A 23296-nucleotide genomic window follows, 5' to 3' on the forward strand; every position below is an offset into this window, starting at 1 on the left:
TGCTTCAGGTTAAGAACAGTTTCAGGTTAAGAACGGACCTCCGGAACGAATTAAATACTTAACCTGAGGTACCACTGTATAGTATAGTGAATGTACTAACAGCAGCCAGCCAGATCCTTCTGGAAGACCTGGAAGATGGTGAGCTCCCCAAGTTTGTCATAGTGCTTATGATTATAGGCATTCATTTTTATTTTTCCCCCTGATAACATTTATAAGCCACTTTTCACCACAACGTGGCTTTTGCGGGTAATAGTTCAGCTAGGCCCACTGGCAGAATCCTGGCTCTTAACAACAGCAGCAGATAGCCAAGAGATGGGGAGCAGGCTGTGGGGAAACCACAGGAAAGAAGGGTCTCTCATCTATCCTTCAGGCTAACAGTTCTTAAGCTTTCTTTTCCATGCACCGCTTGACAATTACTGGGAATGGACAACTTACTAAGCTTCTGTTTGTTCTTCAGGCCAGAGCACAGATATATATCTCAAGTTGCAATAACCATAGCCTTGACTTTCTAATGCAGTGAATGTGCCTTTCTTGGAAAGCAAAGTTTTTGTAGTCAAGTGCAATGTTTGTCAGTTTTAGGCTCAGGTCAGCAAAGTTACCTTTTATTTGGTAATTTTTTTAAAGGGGAAAAGTAACATATTACACCAATGCTGTATGATGAAAATAATAGGCTCTAGATCAGAGACTTGTTAGCCTATTTGACAATCTGGCCCTGGTCAAAAACAGCCTCAGTCTCAATAGTAAGAAAAAGTAAATCAAGTGCAAGGCCCAGTTCACAGGTCTTCTATTTTTCCACAGTGTTTAGTGGACCACCTGGATGGAGCTCACGGATCACAGGCTGAGAATCTCTGCCATAGTCTTTGAGAAGCACACAGCTAGCTCAGATACCATTTAAAGCCGTATATCTGAGAGCAATTAATCTAAGCACACTATCCCCCCCCCCCCAAGGCACATCCCAAATTGCTCTAAGGACAAGTATCAAAACTGGGGGTTGATCCTGGTAAACAGGGACCATGGTAGCATCTGCTGACATCTACACAGAGAAGCTGCTTAGGCAGTTTACATCTATGTCACTACTTTCATTGTCGCATCAGATGACCTGGTATATTTCACTGCAGCCCTTATGATAATCAGATACTGTCTCTGTATTTTCCATCTGTTTGCAGTTCTTTCAAGGCTACTAGAAAGGGCATAGCCTCTTCAGCAGTAAAAAAAAGATTTTTATTAAATTATAAAATAAGCACACAAAAAAAGGCACAGCAAATACAATTAGGGGATACACATTAAAGAACAATTGTTTTCACTGTCACATTACAGAGCCACACATCTAATATTAACAGTTACACAAGATCAGAAGAGGAGCACAAATTTTATAAATCACAGTTATGAGGTCCACATTTCATACATTGCAACAGGCAGATAACTTTGCAAATCATTTGCAGTAGCCTAAGTGATAAATCCCCAGCAACTGGCATAGAAATATCTCAAGTCTTCAGATCCTTTCAGGACTTTTATATTGTGTGTTATTTTCTCAGATATTGCCAAATTCCAGACCTTTTTATACCACAAAGACAACTGTAAATCATGCCATGTCTTCCATTTTTCAGCAATGGAAATTTGAGCAGCTGTCAATACCAACATTACTATTTCCATTGAATGAATATTTGCTGCCTGATCATCTAGAATGTTTACTGCAGGTTATTGCATTTGAATAGTGGTCCTAGTAATTTTAGGAATATGTCACTGAATTCTCTTGACAGCTTTGGCTCTATAGAATTACCACTCTAAGATGATGGGATTTATATTATTGCTACATGTGGTCCCACATTCAGCTGGAAGACAAAACTGCTGTGATAAACCAATAGCTTATTTACTGCTCTTGCAGATTTTACTAAGATTTTACTAAGCAGTGTGGATCTGCCCATGCAGTGAAGATTATATGTATACCAAAGAATATATTTTTTAAAATCAAATTATTGCAACAATTCTATTTAGCCAAAGCAACAGCAGAAGCAATATTAATATCAACAGCTTAGTGCTAAAATAAACTAACTACTAGGGAAGACAGAAATGTGCAATGGTAGCATATCCTTTATGAAGCATTGAGTAGGCAATCATTGCCACTAGTTGATGGAAGTCCTTTGATGTGAGTGATGAAGAGAAATGTGCAGAGATAAAGCTAGAGGGGAAAACACAAGAGGGAAATCTTCTGATTTCAACTATTTGATTAGGGAGGACAAAAAAGTGCCTGACTTACATGCGTTGTCTGATGAGGAGATCTTACAGCCCTGCTTTTTACATTGAGCTTGGCTTCTAGGATAAAGAAATGTACGTCAAATTTGTCTCCTTTTATAAGCGTGTTAGTTCTATTATAAATTCCCCTCAATTTATGCTGCAATTCATATGCCAGAACGGTCACATTAACTGCAGTAGAATTATTCTGGGTAAACTCACAGACTTAATTTTTTTGGGCTTGCACAACAATACTCTGAAATAAGTGGCTTGAAGTTCACGACATATCACTTTATTAATATTCCATAAATGTCTTCAGGTGAAATCCTGACCCCCATTATAGTCAATCAGATTTTTTTATGACTGCAGAAAGACTCCCCCCTCCTTTTAACATGCTGCAGTGAATACTATCCAAATTCTTAGCAACATTTTGTTAAAAATGAAGTGCTAAGTGGTTTTCCCCTGGCCCAACAATTTGTAGAGCATTTTTCCCTTGACATATTCAGTAGCACCCACATAAAAGCATAATGATGTGCTGAAAATATGCAATCTTTCAAAAACTTTTTGAGTTTCTCTCCTGTTCTCATTCCCTCCTTGTGTCCCCATCACTGTGCCCCCCTTTTAGTGCCATTTCCCCCCTCTGCTTAGAAAAGGTCATGACATTTCAGGGTGTTCACTTCCTCAAGAACTATGCCGAAGCCTGAACCCTTGAAGTAATGAGTTGTGTCTGCTCTGTCAATGCAATTTTGCCACAGGCAGAAACAAATACAGCAGAACTAAGACCAAGAATCATCTGCCCACTGCCTATGACAGTTTGTGGTTACTAGAATTCTGAAAATTATTGCAAAGCATTTTGCAAAGGGCAGAAAAACATGATTAGCCACCTGCTCTTGTCATTCTTGAAACCTCTGTGTGGTTTTCAACCTTCACATACGTGAAACAAAATAATTCAGGCTTTATAAAGCTTTATTCCTTATTTGTCTGTCTAGAAAACAGTACATGCATGGCTCTTTGTCATAATAAAAGCATGTGTTGGTTCTTTATACCATTTAGGACATCTTTAACAACACAGCTTTTTCTGCAAGGAAGGTTAGGGTTTATTTATATACATAATTTGGTGTCTGGTAGAACAATCCAAAACCTCTTTGCACTGGGCTGGGGTGGAGGCGGACTATGCAGAGGTGTCCCCCTGCCAGGCTCTCACCAGCCTCCTGCTGAAGAACTCCTGGCTGGTGGCAGGCAGTGAAAAGCCACAAAGAAGAAGAAGAGGAGTTTGGATTTGATATCCTGCTTTATCACTACCCAAAGGAGTCTCAAAGCGGCTAACATTCTCCTTTGCCTTCCTCCCCCACAACAAACACTCTGTGAGGTGAGCGGGGCTGAGAGACTTCAGAGAAGTGTGACTGGCCCAAGGTCACCCAGCAGCTGCATGTGGAGGAGCGGAGACGCGAACCCGGTTCCCCAGATTACGAGTCCACCGCTCTTAACCACTACACCACACTAACCAACATGGGTGCGTGTGGACAGGTGCGCTAATTAAGGCATTTCTAGGGTAGTAACTTTGGGGGACAGTTGTTAGCTTGAGATAGGCACATAAAAAGGTCATGCTATAGAGTAACAGGCTTGGGAAAGTATCAGCGGCTACAGTGTGCTTTCATTAGAGGGCAGTGTAAAAGGTTTGCAGCTGCCCCTTGTATGCTTTTACAAAAAGTTAATTTGGTTAATTGTGAAGCTGAGAGTACATTCTCATAGTTCTAATAAGTGCATGCCAAAACATGGTAGATCTCTACAGATTTAGCGTTCTGAGGACGTGGTACCTTGTGGATTAAAATCTCAGTGACAGGAATGTAACTGATGATTGTGTTTGTGGGCTGTACAATGGAATGAGACCAAACCTAAAGTCATTGCATTGAGTTTAGGATGGCAAAATTCAAAGGATACCCAGGTTTGTTTGGGCAATAGTTGGTCAGGTATAATGAAGTGACTTAGCTCCCCCATCAGTGCCTTTCAGAAGGAGAAAATGAGAATTTGTTATGAGTTCCCCTCTTTCCAATGCTGCGACCCCAGAGGAACTGCAGAGCTGAGTGTAGGTTTATCCTTGTTGAGAATCCCAATTTATTATTGTGTCTCCCACTAAATTTAAATATGCAACATCATTTGCTATTATTGTCACTTTACAAAGCAAATAAATCATTTTGTTCCACAATCTGCCTGTAAATTGAATTAATAAAGAGAATTGCAGGAAGAGGAAATGTAGCATTCCATGATATAAATAGGGTGGAAAAGGCTCATGGTCTGTGGCTGATTGTTCAGGCTGCCCATTTTTGAATGCTTCAGTATTTCCATTTAAAATAAAAATAATTTTTTAAAAAATATTTTCATGAATTACAAGAGAATGTGCAATGTCTCTTTTTGTTGAAAAAGCTAAACTGCAGCAAGAAAAAGCTAAACTGCAGCAAGAAAGACAACTGCAGAGAAGACCTTTAGAAACATTTACTGGGAAGAAGTATTAGATGTGTGTCCAGAAGAAAGGTGCAAATGCCTGTGTGATTCCAATGCTGGTTTCAGTAGGATGAACACATGGGGCAATTTTTTCAGCAAGTGTCAGGCCAAAGCATGATATTTACATTGACTCCTGTCCATGCTATGACTTTCACACATAGGTAAGTGTAGCAAAATAAACTTTACACATGGTTTTACTTTTACCTTTGTTGGTAAATGGCCTCGGGAGTTGAGTAAACAAGTAATGATGAATTGTGATACATATGCCTGAACAAAACAGCCCTAGTGAATTATGTGTTTGCTGCATAGCATTTTAATAAGTCTCCTCTAATTTTCTCGTGATCTGCTTTTTCTTCCTGTGGGTTATTACAGTGCTTTTCATATCATTTCAGTTTTTCTATAATGATTCCTAATGCATTAAGACATTTCACTGTTATATGGAAAGTAATCAAGGTCAAGAGAAAAAGGACTATTAAATCTGTTCTTATTCAGTTTTGTATAAAAATATGTAAATGTATGAAAAGGGTATTAATTAACATACGGGTGGATGTAAAAGAAAATATGTATATCCTCATCATATTCACAGGGGACTTCAGCTGAGAAACTAGTTAACTTTTCATCATACATTAGACTAGCAGGTAAACATTAATATTGTTGAAAGCCTTATGATGTTGCTGTGATGTTGCAAAATCTATGTCAAGGTGGCATTATGTTGACAGCTGATCTTCGTCTATTATAGCAGCATTTGGCACATATCCTATTATGGTAAACCAGAGACCGTGGAGAGTGCAAGTCGGGCAAGTGGTGTGAGGCAGGAGAGGGCATCCAGGAAACAGGCAGGGTTTGTTCAAGATTAGATCTTCTGAAAACAAGGAAATAGGTCTTCAGGACCCTGGACAGAGCCCAAGGAACAAACAATTTGTTCCAACAGGGTCGGCCTCAACTGAGTCTTTTTGTGCTCTCTGAACTTGAAGTCACCTCTCAGGCTTTGTCTCCCTGATGAGGAATACAAAGACTTAAGAAGGCAGCCCTCTGACCTGGAGCTTAGCACTCAAGCACTCTGCAAGCTCATGCTGCCAGCACTCATGCCCTAAATCAGTGGTTTGCAAGGCTGTTGGAAACAAGTATTCTGGCCCTGCAAAGGAACCAGGTTGTGGAGCTGCAGCCTTGGGAGATCCAGGTGCAAGGAACTTTGGCATTTTATTCTTGGTGCTGCCGGTGTGGGAGGTGGTCTTCAGCATTTCAGGCTTGGGGAGTCTCTGGTTCAGTAGTCAAAGAAAACCATGTTTTAAAAGTACATAGATGACCCTTGGGGTCCCTTTCCAACTCTACTATTCTATGACCTGAAGGCAGCCCTATACAGTGGTACCTCGGGTTACATATGCTTCAGGTTACATACGCTTCAGGTTACAGACTCGGCTAACCCAGAAAAAGTGCTTCAGGTTAAGAACTTTGCTTCAGGATGAGAACAGAAATCGTGCAGCAGCAGCGCAGTGGCAGCAGGAGGCCCCATTAGCTAAAGTGGTGCTTCAGGTTAAGAACAGTTCCAGGTTAAGAATAGACCTCTGGAACGAATTAAGTACTTAATCCGAGGTACCACTGTATAGGGAAATTTTTTAATGTTGGATGTCTTACTGTGATGTTTCCATTTGCTGGAAGCTGCCTAGATTGGCTGGGGCAACCCAGCCAGACGGGCTGCATATGAATAAACTATTACAGTGGTACCTCGGATTAAGTACTTAATTCGTTGCGGAGGTCTGTTCTTAACCTGAAACTGTTCTTAACCTGAGGTACCACTTTAGCTAATAACTGTGCCTCATTGGTTGCTGTCATAATTAAAACACACTGATCTGCAGCTAAGTAATGCTTGTATGCAGAATACCAAGCTGCATAAAGACTTAGTGAAAGAGATACAACTATCAAATTGTTTGGGTTTCTGTATGTAAGGACACTATGCAATACAGTGGTACCTCGGGTTAAGAACTTAATTCGTTCCGGAGGTCTGTTCTTAACCTGAAACTGTTCTTAACCTGAAGCACCACTTTAGCCAATGGGGCCTCCTGCCGCCGCCGCGCCGCTGAAGCCTGATTTCTGTTCTTAACCTGAAGCACTATTTTTGGGTTAGCGGAGTCTGTAACCTGAAGTGTATGTAACCCGAGGTACCACTGTACATTGATGACCGTTGGGGTACCTTTCCAACTGGACTATTCTATGACCTGAAGATAGCCCTATATAGGGAATTTTTTTTTAATGTTGGATGTCTTACTGTGATGTTTCCATTTGCTGGAAGCCGCCTAGATTGGCTGGGGCAACCCAGCCAGACGGGCTGCATGTGAATAAACTATTATTACTATTCCTTGTAATAGTCGTGGGCTCCCCTCTCCTCCCTGAGGCGTCTGAGGTCGAGGCGCCTCCCACGCGCTGGGCATGAGAACCTCCGCCCTCCCCCGGGGTTTCCAACGCCCCTCACGAGCCACCTCTGGCCACGTGCTGGAAGTCACGCGCCGTCGCCTCACGCACGCGCGCGGCAGACGATCCCAACTCCTCGGCGTCTCGCTGCGCAGAAAGGGCGGGAAGGAGCGGGGTGACGTGGTCGCCGTGAGTCAGGCTGCCGCCTGCCTGCCTGCCTGCCTGCCTGGCTTCCTCATGTCCGGGAGATTTAAAAGCCCGGGCTCCTCTGACTGGGAGCAGAGCGGCGGGAAAAGCGCGCGCGCGCGCCAAAAGCGGGGACGGAAGCCATGCAAAGGGGAAGCGCCTGCTGGCGGCGGCAAGAGCAGCCTGCGCCGCCTGCGGCCGAGGGCGGTAGCAGCAGCAGCAGCAGCAGCAGCGGCGGCACCTGCCGCCGCTCCAACCCCAGGAAGCTGCGGTCTGGCCCGGGAGCCGCCTGGGCTTTGCTCCTCTTCCTCCTCGCCTTCGGGGCGAGCGCGTGCAAAGGTAAGGGCTCCGTTTCCGAGCATATCAGGACAGCATTTCTTTATGTTGGTTCAACTTCCCTGTAGAATGAGTTACAGGTAGGTAGCCGTGTTGGTCTGCCATAGTAAAAACAAAATAAAAAAATTCCTTCCAGTAGCACCTTAAAGACCAACTAAGTTAGTTCTAGGTATGAGCTTTCGTGTGTATCTGAAGAAGTGTGCATGCACACGAAAGCTCATACCTAGAACTAACTTAGTTGGTCTTTAAGGTGCTACTGGAAGGAATTTTTTTATTTTGTTTTCCCTGTAGAATGACAGATTCAGCTCTTACTGGGTTTAATATTGATAGTAAATGCATTTACCTTTATTACTAAAGTCGTCAATTAATGCAATTTCAGCCAGGTATTTCCTTGGAGTTCTTTTAATTACACCGTGAACATATTTCGAGCTAGTTACCTCCAAAACAAAGATCTATAAAAAGAGAGACAAACCTCTGTTTTTAAAGGGCCACCGTGCAATCACACGACGGTTTGCAGCTTTAGAAATCCTGCGCTGTTAGGAAAGCAAATATTTTCAGCCCTTTGCAAAGAAGCAAAGCGACCCCCGCTTCTTTCTGGACTCTGCATTTTGTTGATGCAGGCTAGGCAGGCGGACACCAACAGGTAGCAGCTCTTTCCTGGTCCATTGAGATGCTGGCAGACAGCTGCAGATCTTTGGTTAGGGAGAAGGATGGAGGGTTATGATCCAGTTGGCTCTATGTATGCCGTTCCCGAAAATGTCTTGCCTTTGTGCCTGATGAAGAATTATGTGAAACTCAAAAGCTAATGTGGTCTCACTCCAACTTAATACCATCCTACCGACCACAACAGTTTTGTCATTTCTTGGCATGGTATATAGGTCTGTTTGTAATTTATTGCATTTTGGCTTATACGAGACTCCAAGGCATGTTGTATGGAATTGTCCCATAAGGTGGTAGGTCAGGTTTCCACTGTCAATTATTATTATAAAAATGATGTAGAGCCGATTTTAAAATCCTGTCCTGTAGTAGAAGTAGACCAGCAATAGCATTTTAGTACAGGTCGTTGTTCCCACTTTCAGAGTAAATTCTGCAGCACATAACTGAAAGTCACCTACGTCTACTTTAGATTAGTTAAAATCACAGTGAATGATATGTGTAGCATTTTTCTGTTCAGCGCCTGCCTGAGCATCAGCTCTTTACTGGATTTTAAACTAATGTGGGAGATTTTTGGAGGGAAAGTAGGATAAAAAACAAGTGTCCTTCTTTTCTATTCACAATCCATTCTGTGGTTTAGACTTTCCCCTCCCTTATTAAGCGTGGATGGAAAATGTCTACTCTTTAATCATCCTGATTGCATGTAGGATGGGCATGTTAAAGGGTGATATACACAACCCTGAATGAACATTTTAATAATAAAGTAGCTGTCAGTTTAATTTCAACTTCGAAGTTCAGAGGAATTTGTGCAGAGTATAGTTAGCAATCGTTTCTTCTATTCTAGTCCATTAGATTTACCAAAAGAAAAAGAAAAGGTATGGGGAAATGAACAAGAAGTTATGCTTATAGTCCTGAACAAAGCTATTTTATTCCCTTGACTTGAATGTAATACACAGATGTAGTTTGCATCTGTAAAATGAAAGCATGAAATGCAGAACAGAATAACCTTCAATACTTGCTGTGTATTTCCATAGTCACCTTACTTATAATTTTAAAATCTTCATAAATATGGCAAAGAAGAAAAACATAGTAATCTAATAGTATTTTACACAGCTGCTATGCATAGTATAATTGTGGGCCAATAAAAATGTAAAGGAATGTTTTATTTTTGTCCTTTGTTTTCACATTACACACTGCAAGACTGAAAGCAGCTAAAAAGTCAGAATAGACAATCTCTTTCCAAATATTAAATATAATTCTGCCCCTTCCAGTTCTTATTATCTGCCAGTGAAGATCACTTGTCACGTGAATTGGTAGTAGATATATTTCTATACTAGCTATAAAAGTGCAGGCCACTGAAGGCAATAATTACAATTTTCATATGCTCTGAAATTTTCACTAAAAAGCTTTCCTTGTGGACAGACATTTAATTCTGGGGGTGCCCACCTCTTTTTACATCGTCTCAGAAAATGGAGGTTTGGAACATGCCTTTGTTGGGACAGTGTCTTGTTCCAACAGGAGTTTTGTATAGGAGCTTATTCATTTCTAACCAATCTGCCTAAGGAAGTATTTTTTTTTCTGAGCAAGCTTAATGTTCCATTTTTTTTAGCTGAACAAAAAGAAAAACCCCTTGTTCAATACAAAGTCTCCCTGTCATTTTATGTGGAATTTAACAAGGTGCTAAATAGTAAACAGAATTAGTGACAACTTTAAATAATAATACTTTTATAGTTTCAGAAAACTTCCTTGCTTTTAAAAAAATATATATAAACAACTCTTTTCTGCGTGAAGCCCTCCTTGTATCTGAGATACATCATTAATATCTTTCATTTTTGTTCTTTATGTAGCTTGAAATATTTATTTCTGAAAATGTACATGTTTAACATATTTGCAAATTGTCTTGGTTTTGTGAGTTACATTGAAATGGCCATTGGCTACAAATAAAAACCAGACCAACTGATACAGTTCAGAACTTTATATTCAGTGCTTAAATTGTTTGTGGTGCTATTAAGTGTTGAATCGTAACATCATCCTCTTGTTTGTGACATTCATTAGTTTTCACTCAAATGCTCACACATTAGAGCTAGAGAACCCCATATTGATGTGTGCCTCCAGGGGTGAAGTCAAACCATGTTGCTTTTGCTCTGTTAGCAGCTCTGAAGTGACCTCTCCAGGGCACAAGCCTGGGCAGTGTGTATGGAGGTCCTGGGCTGCCCATACAACAAGACCTCCCTCTTGACCTTACTGATGTGGTCCAAAGGGAAGCAGAACAATATGTTTGGCACCAGCTTGGCAGCAGGAGTAGCTGGAAGGAGGTGTACAAGTCACCATCCTTAGGGACTCCGTTCTGGATTCATGTAGGATTTACTCCTTAGCCTCTTCTTCTGCTGAAGACATCCAACAAGGCAGCAGAGGTTTAGGATCAGAGTTTTCCTTCTCCTAAATGGGCTACATTCCCAGGTTGACAAGCCCCACCTGCCCCTTAACAGCATGTGCAGAGACCACCTTCTTGAATGTTGGACCCACCATTGGTCTCATTTACTCAATCCACTGGAACTTGTCTTCACATGCAGGGGAAGTCCCTAACTTACCAAGGGTTTGAGACCCATTGGCTTGCCCTCACTTGGTTTAGAGGGCCACTCAAAGTTGTTCCTGGGGTGTGGCCATTGTTGCATGCTAATAGCTTCTAGGAGCCACAGGTGAGAGCTGAATGCAGGTTGGGGGACCAAAGGTGGACAAACTACCCCAGAAGGAGCATGATGTGTCCCCCACCAGAGGTACTACCCCTCCCTTAACACCCCAGAGAACCTGTATTATAAATAATATTATGAACAGGCAATTATTTCTAATTTCCAGGTGCACCGATGGCACCCCATGTTCTACAAGGACAACCAGATTTGCAGTTATCAAATGAGGTACAGTGAAATATCTTCTGTGCTGTTTGTTATTTTTTTTAATTTTAGAAAAGGCATTTATTATCATCATCATTATAATTAGCACACCTGCTATAGTTCCTTAAGAACAATATATGTTATCTTTATTTGAAAGGAGCAATCTGCTTTCCAATACAAGAATGGCGTGGTAAGGGGCTGTTGGCAATGTGAGATAGTGTGCGCATCATACTTTCACGGTGCAGATTGAAGAAGCACAAGTGACGCTTTAGAACAGCTGTGGCCGAATACTGCTAGTAAAAGAGCTTGTATCCTGACAAGATTTAACAAGAACAGAACAACTAATGTTCATGCTTTCAGGAATTAGGCTCTTAGCCTAATAAAATTAATTAATTTTATAATGAATGATTTTAGAGTGTTGTTTATGCTGTACTTTTGTACTGTTTTATTGTTGTTAGCCGCCCTGAGCCCGGCTTCGGCTGGGGAGGGCGGGATATAAATAAAATTTATTATTATTATTATTATTAGCTCTTTTCAGGCTTAAACCTTTACTCTGGTTAGATTTGTTGTTGGTGCTGCACTTAAGATGGGTGTTAATATTAGCGTTAAAAGTTCTGTTCTCTGATCTGTCAGTTAAGATCTGGCTAGTGTCTCTCATGGACGGACTTCTCATGTGTATTACACAGGACTTGGTGTTGCCAAATGCTCCTAATCTTATGCTAAAATGCTTGAGTGAGCTCTGAGTTGCTGTTTTGTGAAGGCTTGTCACAACGTTGGGTGCAAACTTCTCTTTAGGAAGGGGTATCCAGTTGTCTGGCTTTCGGAGGGGTGGTGGTGGTGGTAAGCCTTCGTTCTCGGTCAACTTAATATTAAAAATGATGGGACCTCACATAAAATTCAACATGTTATTTTACTATTTTGCTTCTTTTTCAATCCTATGCTATGTTTGCTCTCTTGTCTATATTTACAGATAGATGATGTGTGCTCTACTTACATGGTCAGGGACACTCCATCTCAGGTCAGTCCAGTTGTTGTTGTTGTTATTATTATTATTATTAATAATAATAATAATATGCTAAATTTGTCAAAGTAGGTGCTATTGCTTCATTTATCACGTCCCTCAGATTCTTCTTCTCTCTCCCTCCCTCCCCCCCCTTTAGTCCTCTAATACATTGGAAGAACTTTGCTATATGATTCTGGAACTTCTACACAAAGCTCAGGTAAATCCACTTAACGTTTTATTTCCGAAACATGGCTGCCAGCGTATTTTGTACAGTGTAGGGCATTGCAATTGTGCAGTTCAGTGTATAATAAATACTGATACAATTCTCAGCTTTGTGGCTTTCTGGCAGCAAGTGCTTCAGGGGTCTTTGCAGAAAACTAGGTTTACTTACACGGTAGCAAAAACTGCTCTTTGATGTCTGAGACGTAGTACAGATGCAAAGTTATGTGCTGCTGTTTCTCTAGAAAGTCTAATAGAACAGAATGTGTGCCAGCTGGCGGTTCAGACTCCGCTATTTCTAATCAATACTTTTAACATTTTGCAGTTGGGAATTTGTGTGTACTTTCAGCTCAATAATTCCTTGGTTGCTTAAAAACAGAACAAACTCTTAACCTTCATATGACTCATAGACTAATCTTGTGTCTCCCCCCTCTTTAAACGTTTTTTGAGATGCTGGTGCAACTTGGTGTGCAGTTTAGAATCTTATCTCAGTTACCACGTTCTATAAACAAGGTTTCTGGTGCTAGTGGGCTATATAGGGCAGCCACAAAGATAAGCTAGTATATTTGGACTGTATCAAGAGAGAGATATCAGAATCCTTATGGTGTTAGCTGGATAAGATTTCTAGGGACAAGTCTTTAGTGCCCTGTATTGCTTGTTCTCCCCAGGACAAAATATTACCCTGAGGTAAGATGTATTCTACAATTATCCTTGGAATACTTTCATGATATAATTCTACTTCACATTGTAGTTTTTGTTATTATTGTGGTAGAACTTTCTGAGAAAGTGTGCCATTCCCCGCAACCATTGCATTCTTTAAGAAACTGAAACCATAACCGACAAGGAGAGTATGAAATGATTGTGTTTCAGTAATAATTCGTTCTTGATTGTAGTTTCATGGCCCAAAATATCTTGAAGAATTATCTAATGCCATTGCCTGTCTCTGTAAAGCAGTTGTCGCATTCCATGTAGACTCAGACCTCTGAACCAATTGCAGTGAACAGCCAGATGACAGTTCTGGGTAAAAATATTGATTCCGTGTAGTTTCTGTGGAGTATAGCTACTGTGGAGTAGAAATGAATATAAAATAATTAAAATCTTAAACAGTTAATGGTGCAATCCTATGCATGTTAACTCAGAAGCAAATCCCAGAAGTAAATTTAATGGAGCGGAGTAATCTCAAATAAGTGCCTAGGATTGCAGACCCAATCAACAATTCCAAAGATACCAAAGATGGTAAGTACAGTGGTACCTCAGGTTACATACGCTTCAGGTTACAGACTCCACTAACCCAGAAATACTACCTTGGGTTAAGAAATTTGCTTCAGGATGAGAACAGAAATCATGCTCTGGCGGCGTGGCAGGCCCCATTAGCTAAAGTGGTGCTTCAGGTTAAGAACAGTTTCAGGTTAAGAACGGACCTCCGGAACGAATTAAGTACTTAACCCGAGGTACCACTGTACTGTACCATGCTATTTTGTTTTCCCCAAATGACCACTCCTTGGTTGTTGAAAGTCTTTGCCAATTATTTCCACAGGAGTCAGATGAAAAGGACAACACCAAAAGAGTAAGCTCCTTGTTTTTTAAAAATGTTTTTTTTATTGTGTGTTAACTGTCTCAAAAATCATTACATATTAATCTGTTTCAAAGTAAAATCCACTTTTAATTTCTTTGAACAGTTCTTATTCCATTATTCTAAGACCCATGACACAGGCAACTCAGACATTCTGGTAAGTTGAACTGCCCATTCCCCTGTGAGTAAAGACAACATGATATTATCATCATTTTTGGGGCTTCAGTTGATTCCACCTGATATTGAATTCCTAATCTGTAAAAAGTTTTTAAAACCAAGAACCAATCTTGCTTATAGCCTAGTTACATAAGATGAAAGCTAAATGTCAATGCCAGAAGTTCTAAATTTAGTAAAACTTGTATAATTAGAAAAAGGAAAGAAATGGATGCCGAGTGACAGACATATATGGTACTGACTCAAGACATATCTGAGGTAATAATAATCTAAACATTATAAAGTTAAAGCTGAGTTAAAGCTAAATAGTCTTCTAATACAAATTAATGTTTTTATTCTAAAACGCAATAAGGTTAATACTAGTTCCTCTATTAAGGATTCCAGCTACAAATATAGATAGTGTGAATTCTAAAATAAAATTTTCTTCAGAAAGAACAGTTTAGAATATTTCTTTTTGGGGGTTTTATCATAAACCAACAAACAAGAAATATCCTATATGCAAACATAATGGAATAACATTTTACATAAGGTCTTTCTTTTAAAGTTCCACCAAAACACCAGTCACACACACACACACATCTGTCCTGTGTCTTACATTAAAGTTTGTATCTGTTTACTTACTGTTCATTTTGTAACATAATCAGTGTTCTTTGTTTATTGCCACTGTTGTCTGATTCCTTCATACCAATAGACAATATAATGGATTTTTTGTGCCAGCATATTACTAAAATGTTATAATTATAGAAATATTTTGTAGCAAAAAGTGACAAAGCTGTCATGAATTTGCAATTTATTTGGGGTTTATATCTTGGCAGCTACTTTGTGTCTTAATAATTCAATGTTGCAGTCCCATAGAAGTTGTACATTTTATTATGTTTAGCTTATCACCAAGTTTATACACCAATGGAAATTCAAATACATTTTAAAACATACATTAAATAAGCTGGGCTTTTGATTTATCACAGTATTTGACTAAATAACCCCACACAAATCTTTTGCTAAAAGTAATTGTAATTAAAACCACACCTAACTCATTACGAAATCACAGAATAAGAAGATGTATTTTATCTTTAGCTTTGAGCCTCATGGCCGCAAAATAGACCATTATGCAATTAATATGTTTTGTGAATAATGGTTATACATCTGCTGTATGAAATGTTTCACACTTTTTAAACAAGAATATAAATGAAATATTTTTGAGAAACATTACGCCCTGACCGCAGTGCTGTTCAGTTACGCCCTGACCACTAACATGTATATTGGGAGCACTTGCGGAGCGGCTTATTCTGATTTGGGATTCAGGTTTGTAGGGCAACAAAAATTTAGGCTTGAGGTTTTCTGGGGGAAGCGAGGAAAGCAGTAGAGCAAAAATAGACTGAGGTTGAAATCCTATACAGCTTTACCTGGGAGTGTCCCATTTAACTCAGTGTGGCTTACAGACTTGTTTAGGAATGCACTGTAAGGAATGAAGAAGAGCAGGATGAAAGAAGCCCAGAATTGTTTCAACTGTGGCCAGCAACTGCTACTTTTAAGCAATATTATTATAATAATTATTTATTGAATTTATATACCTTCCTATACATGCAGGTCTCAGGGCGGATCACAGAATAAAATAAAAATATAAAACCGCAAAATGCATAATAAAAATAAAAATAACAACAATTCCATAAATATCTACCTTGGCTGTGTGCCTTCAGACTAACTTAGCATATTGAAATTGAGTTGCCATTCAAGTATGTTGGCCTCACTAAAGCTTCAGCTTCAACTTTTCTCCTAAATATTGTACCTTGTATTGTGGAGGGCTTCTGGAAGGGGGCATATAGATTGTGGGGTTCTGTGTAGGATAAAGGGACACTACTTCTTGATTAATGAGGCAAGTTCTTCTTTGTGACCAAGACGAAGAATTATGTATGAAATGCTGTTAAACAGATATGCTAGTGCAATGATTTCTGCATGCATAATAGAAATTCCCCTCTCCTCTCTTCTCCCTATGTGCTCCCTGTGCCCTCCCCAAAGCCTTGGCGTAACATGCAGAACATATTTAGGGAGTATGTGTACATGCAGGTGAGAGAAGAGGGTGGGAAAGTTCCTTTGCAGAGCCAAATGTTCTTGCACTACAAGATCTGTTCAGTTGGATGCTGCTTGCATTTATGAGTTCTTCCTGGGTTTGCAAACTTTTCCTGTCTTGGATATCTAGGAACTTGGCATTATCCTGAGACTGTCCATCTAGCAAGAAACCATAGGGAGCTTTATCTAATGTCTGTGGTGTTACGATGGCTCATGGCAACAAGCAGAGGCAGCTCATCCCGTTTCACTGCCTGAGGCGAAACAGGAAAGTGCACACAATGCACACCGCCCTCCTTGCTGCCCTAGCCAAAGCCTCGCTTACTGGGGTCACAGAGCCCCACAAGAAGTCACGGAAGCCTCTGGAGGTATCTGTGTGATCTTGTAGGGTTCTTGTGAGATCTTGCCAGAACAGAGAATCCATTGTAGCCGCTTCTCCGGAGGCAAGAAGGTGTGTGCCCATGGATTCTGCCACCTGAGGCCCTGACAACAAACACTCAGCTATCATTTGCTTTTCCCAACAGTGCATCTTGCATACCCACGTCAAGCTTGCAACAAACACAGGATTGGTACTCCTTGACGCTAGTTGTTTCCTCGTCAAAGAAGTTTAACAGTGTGCATTTATGCAGGAAATTGCAACATCAGAAACAGCTATGGGAATGTCTAAAAATATTGTCCCATCAAACATCTTCCATCCTTTGCTTTGTGTGTTCTGTTTTTGAGTCAGTGCTGCAGTGAAGGGTTTTGTTGGTTTGTGTTTATACATCCTGGATTTCATTGTCTTTCATGTGTCTGTATTCATATCCTCTCAGTCGTCTGTCCTGCATCCTTTACTGCAACTTGTTCCACAACTGCATGAGAGGAGACTGAAGAGATACAAAGCGGACGTATGTAATGATCCATTTTTCTTTCTAAAACATGCTGTTTATTATTCTGTATCATTATACCGTCTTTCAAGATTGACTGATACAGTCTTTGTGCTTTCTTTAAAGCACGGCATTATTCTGCATGCTTCCTCTTCAGAAGAGTTATGTGTATGTTGCTCTATGTCATTTTAGAAAGTTACATAAACTGGAAAAATCTAATAATTGACCATTTTATACATCTGAACAACTGTATTATCTTTCCTTTTGAATGGTTGGATTTGAGGTTGTGCTATGCTGGTTAAAATTAAGGATTGTAATAATGTCATTCAAAGGGCTAGTCCTATGTGGGGACAGCATCTTACAGGATCAGGCTCAATATCCTGGTACCAAGGCTGCACGGAACAATATTGGTGCTCTTCAGCCTGTCCTGTGACCTGATCTTTGACCCTGGTAGTAGCAGCAAAAGTGGCACTGTTGAACCTTGATTTATCCCTGCTAGTATTTTATTAAAGCCACTGGCAGTGGGGGAGGCAAGGGCTAGCAGAAGTGAAGTAACAGTGATCAGTCAGAACAGTGATCATCTTACTTGCCTGAATATGTGATTTCAGGCCACTCTGCCTATCATAGCCACCTGTAGGAGGCACAAACCTTGGTACAAATTTTAGTTTTGTCAGTATCCTTTTTAATTTCTTGCACTAATTAGATGTCTCTGCCACAGCTTTGAATAGGTACTAGATTTCCTTGGAGCAAAATGCAAATTTGTTAGATGACTCTCATAGGGTCCACTGGGAACAATCAATTCCACGCTAGAGGGCATTGGACTGGGTAGATTCTTTTCTTTTCTTTTCTAGGCCACAAGTTTCATCTAGCATATGTTTTTTTACTTGGAAAAGCAACTAAAGAATAGATCTGCCAGTCAGTTGTGAAATATCCTTTCTGAGATACTCAGCTATATTACTTTGGACAGAAAAGTCCAGTAATTGAAAATCCAAATTTATTTCATTCTTAAAAGCAGAGCTGCCAGGATAAAAGGTAAAGGGACCCCTGACCATTAGGTCCAGTCATGGCCGACTCTGGGGTTGTGGCGCTCATCTCGCTTTATTGGCCAAGGGAGCCGGCGTACAGCTTCCGGGTCATGTGGCCAGCATAAGCCGCTTCTGGCGAACCAGAGCAGCGCACGGAAACGCCGTTTACCTTCCTGCCGGAGCGGTACCTATTTATCTACTTGCACTGGCGTGCTTTCGAACTGCTAGGTTGGCAGGAGCAGGGACCGAGCAATGGGAGCTCACCCCGTCGCGGGGATTTGAACCACTGACCTTCTGATTGGCAAGTCCTAGGCTCTGTGGTTTAACCCACAGCACCACCCGTGTCCCTTGCTGCCAGGATAGCTGCTTTTAAATCAAAAGAATTTAAACTATGAATCACATCACCAGGAAAAAGAGATTTAAATTTGTTTTTGTAATGCATGCATTTTTGGAATAAGAGTGCCTTCTAGTTGCTGGCTATAACAGCCTCACCAAGTCATCAAGTTTGAATCTTCAAGAGCCAGCTAGTTTCCTGAGGTGTGATACCATAGAAAAACACTGGGTGGAATATTGCCACATTCTATCCATTTTTAAGATGCTACTCATTTAATTAAACTTCAGATGTATATGAATAGCTACTCCCTTCTTCCTCTCCTTTCAGAGCTTCAAATTCAGTCAGTTCTAATCCCATGAGGTACTGAAAAAACAACTAAAATAAGAACTATCCAACTCTACAATTTGATGATTCTATTTAGTTGCTTGCCTTTAAGAGGAGAAATCAGAACAAATGCTTTTGTATGTGACCTACTATTAAATATTTCAGAACTCCTTTTACTATGTCAGAAAGGAAAATGATGCAAACAGCCAATACATACTTAACACTATCGCGGCCTGAGGTTATCAGATTTTGATTGGAAGCAGTTAACTAGAAGGCAAAGAGGAAAGCAATCTGCTTAGCACAAATGCTAAAACTGTGAAGAGAACACTATGTACAGCTGATAAAAAGTTGTATAATGGAATCAAGGCAGGCTGCTAGCATGCATTAACAATTTAATAGAAAATACCTGCAGTGCCCTTTGAGGAAATAGCAAGACATACAAGATGTATTTGAAATTATTTTATTAATTAAAAGAGCGAGCCATTTTATAAGGAATGACTTGCAAGACTGAAAAAGAGTCCTGCTTGTGCCCTTTAGATAATCATATTAGAAATTTATGTGTTGAATTCAATATTTGTGGAAGAGTCTTTAATCTAACAGAGGCCTCTGCTCATAGAACATGCAATTTTTGCCAATTCTCTTTCCCCCTGCTGCCCCCCGTACCTTCAACACGCTTCTGGAGAGCCCACCAATCTTTAAAAGCAGACTTTGGGTGGGGGAGCACAGAATGTTGCAGGGGAAGAGAGAGCTGGCAAAAATCATTTTCTTCTTCATGTAGAGCAGTGGTTGCCAATCGGTGCTCCGTGGACCCTAGGGGTCCACATAACCCACCCAGGGGGTCCTTGGCACCATTCACATAATAAAAACTACTAGGGGTCTGCACTACTTAGCTAATTGGGAAACCAGAGAATCAAAAACCCTTCCAGAAATGGAATGGCACAGTTCGATTCAACCCACTGAATATCTGAATTTCACATATTATTTGGCATATGCTCCTAACTTTTTAAAAGTCATTCCGTTTCCTTGCTACAGCTTTTGCAGGTATACTGATTAACTGCACTGCCTGACTTCTGAGAATATTGTACCTAATATAACAGAGTGCTGGTGTGGGTGCTTTGCTATACAGATCACTTGCCTCTTATGCAAGGGTTGTCTTCTGGGAATAGCACATAAAGCCGGAATTACACATAGTAAAACAAAAACCTTGGAATAGCCCCCGCACAAAAAATCTTACCTTCCAGAGCTGGCAACCAAACATGTCTTACCTGCTCCCCTAAGCAAGGCAAAGAGCTTTTTAATATTAATATCAATATTAATAGCTATTCTTATTGGGTTGTCTTCCTGCATACCTCTTTTTCTGGAATTATTTTCTTCTTTATAGATTGAGAAAAAGCTAAATTGTGTGTGAACATTTCTTTGTTGCTCATTCATTAAATAATTAAAAAGATTTAAGTATATATATTTTATTATACCAAGGCACTGTAATAAAGAAGCTTGTCTCTGTTTCTCATTCCAATTTCAGACAAACAAAATGTAGTTTTCCACAAATCTATGTATTCGTTGAAGTAACTGACAGCTTCTTTTGTTTGCCTATTTTTATTCCTCTTTCTAAACTGTCACCAAAAGTAGGCTGGACTCTCCACCCAACCCTGCCACTAGCCATAGCACAAATCCTAGAGATATGCAATCATTATAAATTTATATTATATTATTTTTTAATTTTTAAATAAGAAAATTCCCAATGCTGTTTATGACCACTTGTGTTGCAGCATAAATTGTTGTTACATTGCTACTGAAGTATGTGTTGTTTTGAAATCTGTTCTCTTTTCAGGAAGAACTTCGAATACCTGGAGGAATTCAAAGTAGGGGCTACTTTATCTTCCGGGTGTGTAATTTTTGTTTGTAATATGCCAGTGATTTTGAAACAAACAAATTCAAGCATTTTAGAATTCACTTTAAATTTGTTTATATTTTTGTTCACCTCTGATCTTCAGGTGAACTAGAAACTAAGAGACGTGTGGTGAATGCAGTGGAAGTCTTTTAGAATATTTTAACTAGGATTTATACATTGTAATGTTTGAAGTATAAATTTGGTATTATTATAAAAAGTATTCTTTTTCCTTTTCCTTTTTTTCTTTATCTTTTGTCTCTCTTCTTTTCTAGTCTGCATGTTGGAAAATACGTAGACAAATGTGTTTACAGTGTTATGTATTGATTTTTGTTTCTATTTCTTTTTTCTTTTTCTTTTCTTGTAATATTTAATAAAAACTAATAAAAATTAATAAAAAAATTGTTTTAATTTTTGAATCAATTTTAGTGGGCTAGTCAGTTAAAATTCTTTTTAAAGCATTCAACAAGATACTACTTATCTGACATTATTTCTTTTCCAGCCACGCAATGGAAGGAGATCTGCTACATTTCGTTAAAATGGTATAAACCTTAATTTTTCACTCAGCACAGACTTTGAGCATTCATTCTATCTGTACAGAAAATTGTCTAAAATCCACATTTTAAAAAGCAAGCAATAGAGTTGTAGTGCCAGGAAAAGTTATAAATGAAAATTATACTATTCTACTGAAAGTGTCAATAAATGAGTAGATAAGGGTCAATCAATCAATATATACACCAAATGTTTCAGAATTTTTGCCATGCAACAAAAATGAAACCCCTCGCTGAATATTAAATCCAATGTATCTCTGTGACCCACCTCCTTACCCTTCTGAGAAGGTGACAAATTATGGTGGAACAGTTTGATAACTTTGCTGACCTAAATCATTGTATTAAATGGATCGTGAACAGCCAGCAACATAACGCAGGTACAACAGGATCAGTGTTATTGTGTTAGAAATGGTCAACACTGAAATAAGCATTGTTGTGTCATCAAAAACAGAATCTATAGCATGGGCTAAGTCGCAGGCATGGCCAGACTTGGCCTTCCATTTTTGGGACTACAGTTCCCATCATCCCTGACCATTGTTCCTGTTAGCGAGGGAGGATGGGAGTTGTAGTCCCAAAACATCTGGAGGGCCACGTTTGGCCATGCCTGGGCTAAGATATAGAACTGGCCCTACACATCTCTCATAGCCTAGGCAGAATTCATATGGCCAGGTCAGTATGCAGTTTGGTTATTTGTTAGTTTGTTTTATTAGCCACCTTTCACCTTGAGATCCAACAGCATGTTATATTACAGTTTCCAACATAGCATTATGCTAGCAATAATATCTGCATTATTGCTGTGATGACTTCTTAGAATCAGGCTACCAAAATTTAAATTTAATAGTGACTTGCCCCCCTTTTAAAACAAAATTACAGATCATATTGTTTTAAGTCCAGCCCCTGCCCACCTGAGTGCAACGTTGAATGCATTTAATGTATTCTGGGGACTGAGATCATGTGGATCAAAATGCCACGAAGTCTCTGTATCCTCAGGACTCTTGGTTCTCACGTCCACCTGGCTTCAACAGCTTGTTTCACATCGGTCATACGGTGCTGGAAGGAAGAGGGATTTGCTGTCTTCATCTCTACTTGATTGCAAAGCTGGAGCCCCCATGCTCTACCCACAGATAGAACCAGCCACTGGGAGAGAGAGAAGTGACACACCTGGCCATAGTTCTCCTGGGCTGTTCTGGGCTGTGATTATTGGGTGGGACGTGTCTGTGATGGCAAGGGATCCCTTAAGACATTTCAGGAGTTTAAACAAGTTCAAAAATGGAACTTCCATCTCCTGACACTGCCAGTCTATATATGTCCTTTGCCAGGATTGTAACAATTTTTAAAGTCACTACCCATTATATAATTGAACATTTTTATCTTTTTCAGGATTCTTCAGCCTCACACCTAAAATCATCACAGGATTGCAGACAAGATGGGCATTCTTTATATGTAAAATGCGCTCTCTCTCTCTCTCTCTTTATTTTAGATACTTCATCCACTATGTACATTTCTTATAATTAAAAAAATGCAGTGTAACCCTATGCATGTTGACTAACAAGTAAGTTTCGGTGTGTTTAATGGAGCTTACTCTCAAATAAGTCAGCATAGGATTGCAGCCTAAGGTGCAGTTGTTTCTTTCCGAAGTATCTTAAAATAATTCTGTTTCCTCATCTCATGTTCTTTGCAACTATGTGTGTAATAAAATTGAAAACAAAATACTGTTGGTGTTAAGATTGTTGCATGCAAAATACCTCGACCATAGCAGTATTGCTACACGTGGTGTGTTCCCTCTCACCACCTTTTGTTGTAAATAAAGACACTCCGTAGAGAGTTGTTTTTAATGAGAATTTTTCAGTTTTTAATGTCATACTTTCAAGGTTTGGGTCTTATGGTTTGCAATTATGGTTAAGTGCTTTTGTTATATAAACCAGCATGCTAATATCTAACATGAAATCAAATGGGCCCTTCTTGTATACTAGTGGAGCAACAGAGCAGTGGAACTATAGTCAATGAAAACAAAATAAAAAAATTCCTTCCAGTAGCACCTTAAAGACCAACTAAGTTAGTTCTT

At 39.8% G+C, this 23296-nt stretch overlaps 2 protein-coding genes across 30 annotated transcripts in view; one reads left to right on the forward strand and one right to left on the reverse strand.

Annotated features, from left to right (window-relative positions):
• The window catches only part of EXOC1L (exocyst complex component 1 like), a 119537-nt gene that overhangs the window by 69455 nt on the left and 26786 nt on the right, over positions 1–23296 (reverse strand). For 3 of the 23 annotated variants that reach the window (XR_014160064.1, XR_014160066.1, XR_014160067.1), the window contains exon 2: positions 14012–17109. The gene's annotated coding sequence lies outside the window, so the exon portion shown is untranslated. Of the gene's footprint in view, positions 1–2257; positions 2314–3278; positions 3354–12435; positions 13496–14011; positions 17110–21499; positions 22282–23296 lie in introns of those variants that run through there. The other 20 variants (XR_014160052.1, XR_014160062.1, XR_014160051.1 and 17 more) reach the window with 17 other exon arrangements.
• Positions 7450–23072, forward strand: NMU (neuromedin U). Of its 7 annotated transcripts, none has more exons than XR_014160047.1 (10): positions 7450–7668; positions 11176–11234; positions 12181–12228; positions 12371–12430; positions 13970–13999; positions 14112–14162; positions 17056–17130; positions 20624–20677; positions 21183–21900; positions 22612–23072. XR_014160047.1 is itself a non-coding variant. In XM_081876013.1 (10 exons), exons 1-9 carry the CDS (start codon positions 7473–7475, stop codon positions 21216–21218), a joined length of 609 nt encoding a protein of 202 aa, XP_081732139.1. In that variant the 5' UTR covers positions 7450–7472; the 3' UTR covers positions 21219–21222; positions 22612–23072. The 7 variants fall into 7 exon arrangements, 5 of the variants coding, with proteins under 5 accessions (XP_081732139.1, XP_081732141.1, XP_081732140.1 ...); XM_081876013.1 differs by having other exon boundaries at positions 21183–21222; XM_081876015.1 differs by lacking the exon at positions 17056–17130 and having other exon boundaries at positions 21183–21222.

This window comes from Podarcis erhardii (genome assembly GCF_964252035.2).
Source record: "Podarcis erhardii genome assembly, chromosome: 9".
Taxonomy (NCBI): domain Eukaryota; kingdom Metazoa; phylum Chordata; class Lepidosauria; order Squamata; family Lacertidae; genus Podarcis; species Podarcis erhardii.